The sequence below is a fragment of the Chinchilla lanigera genome, unplaced genomic scaffold (genome assembly GCF_000276665.1).
Source record: "Chinchilla lanigera isolate Chin_1 unplaced genomic scaffold, ChiLan1.0 scaffold00166, whole genome shotgun sequence".
Taxonomy (NCBI): Eukaryota; Metazoa; Chordata; class Mammalia; order Rodentia; family Chinchillidae; genus Chinchilla; species Chinchilla lanigera.
Genome location: NW_004955567.1, coordinates 736,281 through 743,712, shown reverse-complemented (window position 1 = coordinate 743,712; position 7,432 = coordinate 736,281). Strand labels below are relative to the sequence as shown.

The 7,432-nt window shown below is 64.9% G+C and overlaps 2 protein-coding genes across 2 annotated transcripts in view; both read left to right on the top strand.

Moving 5' to 3' along the window:
- Positions 1 to 1,072, top strand: Znf524 (zinc finger protein 524). Its single transcript, XM_005413285.2, has one exon. It carries the CDS (start codon positions 39 to 41, stop codon positions 834 to 836), a length of 798 nt encoding a protein of 265 aa, XP_005413342.1. The 5' UTR covers positions 1 to 38; the 3' UTR covers positions 837 to 1,072.
- Positions 1,073 to 7,432, top strand: part of Znf865 (zinc finger protein 865) — a 9,243-nt gene continuing 2,883 nt past the window's right edge. Inside the window, exons 1-2 of the mRNA XM_005413406.2 lie at positions 1,073 to 1,346; positions 6,518 to 7,431. Coding sequence (XP_005413463.1) covers positions 1,085 to 1,346; positions 6,518 to 7,431 — 1,176 coding nt within the window. The 5' untranslated portion in view covers positions 1,073 to 1,084. The remainder of the gene's footprint in view (positions 1,347 to 6,517; position 7,432) is intronic.

The following is a 7,432-nucleotide window of genomic DNA, read 5'->3' as shown; positions in this document are numbered from 1 at the left end:
CCGGATCCGGTGCCCAGACCCAAGCCCCTCACTGCTCCATGGACACCCCCAGCCCAGGCCCGTTGCCTTCGCCTTTGCCCGAGGAGGAAGAGAAACCTCTGGCCTTACTTCCTCCTGTTCCCCGGGGCCGCCGGGGCCGACCTCCCGGGGGAGCTCCCTCCTGCCACCGGAAGCTCAAGTCCTCACTCCCCCGAAAGCGGGGCCGTCCCCCCAAGTCCGGGCCCGAGCTCCCGCTAGCACAGGGGCTGCCGGCAGCGGTGGACAGCGGCAGTGGCGGTGGCGGCGGCAGCGACCTCCTGCTGATCGATGACCAGGGCGTGCCCTACACCGTCTCGGAGGGCTTGGTGGCCGCCGGGCCGCAGGTCTCCGGCCCCCGGAGGGCCCCGCATTTCTGCCCGGTGTGCCTGAGGGCCTTCCCCTACCTCTCCGACCTGGAGCGCCACAGCATCTCGCACTCGGAGCTGAAGCCACACGAGTGCAAAGACTGTGGCAAGACCTTCAAGCGGTCCAGCCACCTGCGGCGACACTGCAACATCCACGCAGGGCTGCGGCCCTTCCTGTGCGCGCTGTGCCCGCGCCGCTTCCGCGAGGCCGGCGAGCTGGCGCACCACCACCGCGTGCACTCGGGCGAGCGCCCCTACCAGTGCCCCGTGTGCCGCCTGCGCTTCACCGAAGCCAACACGCTTCGGCGCCACTCCAAGCGCAAGCACCCCGAGGCCCTGGGGCTGCCCGCGTGTCGCCCAGATCCGAGGCCAGAGCCGCCGTGGGACGATGAGGGCATCCCGGCCACCGAGGGCGCGCACGAGGAGGGCCCCGAGGGGAATGAGCCCGCTTGACCCGCGACCCTGGCCGCCGACCCCCAGTTCAGGCCCGCAGCCCGGAGCTCAGCTGGGGATGGGGCTGGACCTGGGCCCGCAGGCCAGGGCACCCGCGCTCCCGGTGGCTCGCCCGCTGTGGGAGGGGGTGGAGGGCAGGGACCTAGACGCGCTGCTGCGTCCTGGCGCCGGCCCGCGGATTCCCAGGCCCGCGGAGACACCGGCCGTGGAAATAAAGCCTGCCTGCTGGCCCCGTGTACGTGTTCCTGATGGTGCCGTTCGTCAGCCCGGCCCCAGCAGACCTCGAAGCGCTCCCAATAAATAGCCGGCCTAAGTGTAAAGCCCTGGGCGAGCTCCACAAAGGTGCGCCCCCGCACCCCAGCCCTCTCCCCAGAAACTCCACGGCGACACTGTTGTCCCATTGCTTGTTCGGACAGCCCGCTGTCTGCAAGGAGAAACGGGGCGTCGGGGCTGGGAGCAGCTCAGGGGTAGGGTGTTCATCCCTGGCACCAAAGCGGAAACAAACCGAAGGTGAGCAGCGGGGACAGAGGCCGGCGTGGGCCGGCCGCGCCAAGCGGGGGAGCTTTGTGGGTAGTTAGGCGAGACGAGGGCGTGGCTCGGAAAGGGTAAGGGCTGCGCAGGGCTCAGGAGCGGCAGCACTGGCAGCAGAAGGGCACTTGGAGGGAATGGGTGGGGCTGGGCTGAGGACCAGGGGGCTAGGAAGAGACGGCCCGCAGGCGGCAATGCGCAAGCACGGGGACTGCCGCTCAGCGCCGGGGAATAGAAGGGTCTCAAGGACGGGGCTTAGCTGCTTGGGGTGGGGCTGAGTTGAAAGAGGGGTTGTGGAGATTGGCTTTGGATTACTCTCAGACAGGCACTGATGTAAGGGGCTGCCTTCGAGGTGCGAGGCAGAACAGGTGGAGCGCGCAAGCTAGGAGAGGTGGTGCTTAAGTGCTACGGTGCCGAGCTGAAGCGCGCGGGCGGGGCTGGAGAAGGGGCGTGGCCCGAGGGAAGGGTTGAATTACAGAGAACGGTGGCTCACGGAGGAAAGAACCTGAGAAACTGCAGGGGTAGGGCGAAGGGAACAGATTTTCCAGAGGGGCGGGGCCTACAAAGAGTAATCCACGGAGTGGGCGTGGCTCCAGCCAAGGGGGCGTGACTGGAGGCGGGGCCCAGGGCGTGCCTCCCCGGATGTCCGGAGTACGGGGGGTAGTGCCCAAAGAGGCAGCGGGCGCACATAGCGCAGGCGCACTTGCGCCGCTTGCCTACCGGAAGCAGCTAGGCTTTCCCCGCCCGCGCGCCCGACACAGTGGGCAGGCGCACTTCCTCCTCTCGCCTCTCCCTCACCGCTGCCGCCGCCGCCCCTGCATCCTCCACGCCGGCGCCTCGGGAACGGGAGCAACTTCCGCTTCCGGGCGAGCGGCGCGGGGCTGCTGGGGAGGGGGAGGGGGCGGCACTTCCGGTCGGGGTCTCGGGTCTCCCCGGAGCGGCGGCGCCTCCTCCGCCTCCTCGGCCTCCTCCCGGCGGAGACCCCCGGCGCCGGTGAGTGACGGGGCGCGCGGCCCGGGGACCCGAGGGCAGCGGGGGCGGGGGGTCCCGCCCTGGCCTGCAGCGGTCCCCAGGACGCCCCTCACCCCCACCCGGAGCGCCAGTGCCTCTCGGCCGGGCCTAGCCAGGGGACCCCCAGCCACTGCTCTCCCATAAGACCATTCACCCTTCGCTCCTGAGCACCCCCAGGGTGGACGCCTGCAGAGCGCCTTCATTCGTGACGACCCCCCAACTGCCAGGGCCCCACTAACGCTTTCTCGTAGGATCTCTTCCACGTATCCCCGCTCAGTGCTTGGTGCAGGACAACCCCCCACATGGCACCAGCATCGCTCCCTGCCCTGGGGCAGCAGCTGCTGAGCCCATTGCAGGGGCTGAGTCCCCCCAAAGGATGGCTCCGGGGAGAGGTGCATTAGTGCTTTGCGGCCGCGCTGCCCCCCACGATCTGTCCATACACAAACCGCCCCCAGCGCCCCCTCTGTTGGTGAAAAATGCTTTCTATTCTGGTTCACGCCGGGATACCTTTTCCCCTCCTGCACCCTCCTTGGCGATTCTCGAAGACACTCCCTTTTACACCACCCCTCAGTGCAGCAGCTCCCTCTAGCGGTCATTCTCTCTTAGTACCCACGTCCTGTCCCAGAGTGGCCCGCGGGGCTCCGGGCCCTAGGAAATGCTCCCCGGGCCCTGTGTCTTCAGTACTGCTGCCCAGAACAGCGCCCGCTGCCAGGCTTCCCCTTCCCTAACCCTGACCTGGGTTTCCTAGGAGAGACCCCTGCGCTCCCCGAGTGTGTGGCTCACCCTTTTTCGTAGGCATTTGTCGTTCGCCGAGTGAGTATTCACTGTTCTGGTCCAGGGCATACAGTTGTGGAGCGGAGATGCTGCTCTCATCTTCCAGGATTTCGCAGTGTAGTTGAGGCGGCGGGTCAGAAGAGTAAACAGATAGACAACGTAACCTGTGCTGTGTGGGGCCTGGGCGAGGCTGGTGAGCTGCTTCAGAGGGGAAGCCTGCGTGAGAGCTAACCTAGCCATGCAGGGAACTGAGGGACAGATGGGCACCACAAGTGCCAAGACCCTGAGGCAGCAGGGACCAGGATGGGTGGAGGAGCCGCGGAGGCTGCTGACGTGGGAGCAGAGTTCAAGGGGAGAATGAGCAGAGGGAGGCCCTTGTGGCAGAGTGTCTGGCCAGTGTCAGTTCTGCCACGCACAGAGGTTCTTCGCCTTCATTCGTGCTTATCTCTGCAGCGCTCCGGTTGCAGTATTTGTGCTGCCCCAGCAAGCACCTTTGCTTTTATTCATAAGCTCGTGTTCAGCAGCTGCTCCGTGAGCCCTGGGAGATGCTGCGGACAACGCGGTAGGCAGAGCCCCGTGTCCACGCTCCTCTTTCTTGCCCCTCCAATAAACCACAGAAGAAAAAGTTAGCTCTGAGTGTCAATTTCCCGCCTTCTGGACAGCTGTGCCCCCCAGGGGTGCCGTGCCCAAGCCCCAGGTTCTACTGGGGCTCGTATCTTCCAGTCAGTCACTTCCTCTGTGTCCAGCCTCACTCAGTGATGATCCCGCAAACACGTGTCAAGCCCCGTCCCAGGTCGCGGAGGCCGCGCAGTGGACCAAACATGAAAATCTCAGCCCTGGAGAGGGAGAGCAGCAAAGCAAGAGGATATGGGATATACAGTTGTTAGGCTTTGCCCAGTGATAAGGAGAGGAATGAGGGAGGGAAGGTGCATGGGCTTGGGGGACAGGTGACAGGTTCTGAGAGCCCCGTGGAGAGGACGTTTGAGCAAAGACAGGAGGAGGGAGTGTGTGGGAGCACCCCAGGGCAGGAGCAAGGGCTCTGGGACACAGGTGGGAGGGGGTGGAGCCAGCACATTGCAGGGGTGTGGGTCACCGGAAGGACTGTGGGTATGCCTTTAGGGAGACAGGGTCACCGCAGGGCAGTGGGCAGAGTGGACTGTGGCTTGGCACTAGTCCTGTCCGTAAACGCAGATGGTCATACTTCGCAGTTTGTGATGAGGCCTGAGTGTGACAAGCCACCTCGGGCACCCACACAGCCTTTGGTAGAGTTCAACAAGTGTCAGTGGCCTGTCCTGGCACTGGGTCACACCTAGACTTGGGATTCGGTGGCAGGGAGCTGTAGGTCATAGCTCCATGTGTGTTGGATGGATGCAGGGTTGGCTTTATTTTGTACCGTGAAATCCAGAAAGCCAGCGTGTTGTAGGGCTCCGGAACCCGCCACCTGCTGTGTGGCTTTGGAGGCTGAGTCACCCTCCCGCCCTAGGTCCCTCCCCTCCTCTGGATTTCGGAGCCAGTAATGGTGACCGATTCCCAGCGTTGTTGGGAGGACTAGGTACGTGGCTGGGAAGCAGGCGTCGGGTGCTCCACGTCACACTCCATGTCTTTACTGTCACCGGCAGGCTCGTTATGCCACGAGGCAGCTCTGTTGCCCCAAAGAGCTCGCAGCTCCTGGCATCGCAGACACCCGGCATCCATCACCTGCTTCTCCCTCATGGCCCCACGAACTTGGGGAGTGAGCTCCCCCTCTGCTTCAGCTTCCCCACTTAAACAGGGCCAAGAGTGGCACAGGGCTCTGGGCACAAGGGGACGGCAGGGAGCAGAGGGCCGACAGCTGGCGGAACTGTGAAAGCTTTCACTGTGTTTTCTGGGGGACTCCTCTGGCCCCGGGCGGGGCGCCTCTCTCCCGGCTGTGCCGCTCTATGTCAGTCCTCGGTGACCCTACTTCTCTTAGCAAGACAGCAGCTAAGGCTCACGGCCCCTGAAAGAGGACAGGTCCTGTTTCTTGTGGAAATTCCCATGCAGACCCCTCCTGCATGGGCCCCCTTCTCTCAGTGCCCTCCTCATGCCAGCACTGCCCCCAGAAGCCTCTTGGGAGACACCCATGTCAGCCCTGCCCCCCTCAGTGTCCCTGCGGGGGGTGTTCTCTGGAGTCTCCTCCAGCCACACACCCCGACAGCACCGGCCAGCAGGCACTGGCAGCTGCCGATGCCGCCTCGGGCCCTGCTCTAGCGGCCCCTCCTCAACTGCGTGGGCCGCAGTTTTGTTCTCGTCCATCAGGGGGCGTTTGCTCACTTCCCTTGCAGCTTCTCTGTGGACACACTGGAGGCTTAGGGAGATGGTGGTTACTTCTTGCACCTTAGCAAACATCTGTATATGCAGGCGCTGGACAAAGTGGGGGAGCCACAGCAAGACAGGCCAGAGCTTTGCTCTCTTAGAGACAGCGGACAGGAGACAGCACAGGGACAGGTGAGCCAGTGGTAGCCGGGTGTGCTGGCACACACCCGTGATCCCCGTATGGTCCGGGAGGCTACAAGCTCAAGCCCAGGTTGGGTAACTTAGTGAGACCCCGTCTCAAAAAATAAAAAAAAGCGGGCTGGTGATGTAGCTCACCGTGAAGCCCAGGGTTCAGGCTCCAGTACCACAACGCAAAAAAGGTGGTGGATTAACTCTGATGAAAACAGTGCAGCTGGATGCGGGCCGGAGAGTGATGGGATCCAAGGTCAGGACCCGAAGGACGCTCGGGAGGGAGCCCCCTTCAACCTGGGGGTGACCCTGCAAGCAGAGGGAAGAACTCAGGGCAGTGCTCTGTAAGGCCGTATCCACCATCCCCTTCTTCCAGGCCCTATGTGAACCCCGCATAACTCGGGGAGCACTCCCAGATGAGGCTCCTGCCCCCAGCTCCATCTCCACCTTCCTCTGTGAGGCGAAACACCCCGTGGGGGCTGGGAGCAGGAGGGGCTCCGGGCCGGACAGGCTAGTTGCTCCATTACAAGCTCCTGTTCTGAGCGAGGCGTGGCATGCATGCCTGTCATCCCAGCTGCTGCAGGTTTGAGGCAGGAGCCTGCAGATTTCAGGCCAGCTGGGGAACTTAGGGAGAGCCCTTTGAAAATGAAAGTGGGGAGGCGGGGATGGAGCTCAGTGGTAGAGGTACAGGTGCAAGCCCAGTGTTCAACCCCCAGCACCTCCAAAATAGAAGAGGCTGCTGCCCTGTGACCCTGAGCAAGCCTCCTGGCCTCCCGTGCCTCCGGTGGGGAGAAGACGCCATCGCGTCTCCAGGGGTTAACACTGTAACCTGCCCAGGCTGCAAGCTAAGCTGGACCGTTAGGGGAGGGCACCGCGCCCATCCTCAGCCCCTCCTCTCTTCACAGGGTCCCCCACCGCCGCTGAGATGGAGGCGAACCCTGCAGGGGGTGGCGGGAGCAGCGGCCTGGGGGGTGAGGACGGTGTGCATTTCCAGAGCTACCCCTTCGACTTCCTGGAGTTCCTCAACCACCAGCGCTTCGAGCCCATGGAGCTGTACGGGGAGCACGCCAAGGCCGTGGCCGCGCTGCCCTGCGCCCCGGGGCCCCCGCCGCAGCCGCCGCCGCAGCCGCCGCCGCCGCAGTTCGACTATCCGCCACCTGCCAGTTTCAAGCCCAAGGCCGAGGCCCCGTCCTCAGCCTCCTCCTCTTCGTCCTCCTCCTCCTCGTCGTCCTCCTCTTCCTCGTCCTCCACCTCCTCCGCCCAAGCCAAGAAGCCCGACCCGCCGCTGCCCCCAGCCTTCGGGGCACCCCCGCCCCCGCTTTTCGATGCCGCCTTCCCCGCCCCACAGTGGGGCATCGTGGACCTCTCCGGCCACCAGCATCTGTTTGGGAACCTGAAGCGCAGCGGGCCTGCGACGGGGCCGGGTGTGGCACCAGGTCTGGGTGCACCCGCGGGGACCCCCGGGCCACTCCCCGTGCCCTCGCAGACCCCGCCCGGCCCTGCCGCCACAGGGGCTGCCTGCGACCCGGCCAAGGACGACAAGGGCTACTTCCGGCGGCTCAAGTACCTGATGGAGCGGCGCTTCCCGTGCGGCGTGTGCCAGAAGTCCTTCAAGCAGTCCTCGCACCTGGTGCAGCACATGCTTGTGCACTCGGGCGAGCGGCCGTACGAGTGCGGGGTGTGCGGCCGCACCTACAACCACGTGTCCAGCCTCATCCGCCACCGCCGCTGCCACAAGGACACGCCGGCCCCCGGGGCCCCGCCGCTGCCCCCTGGAGCCCCACTCGCGCCCCCGCTGGGCCTCGCCCCCGGGACCACGG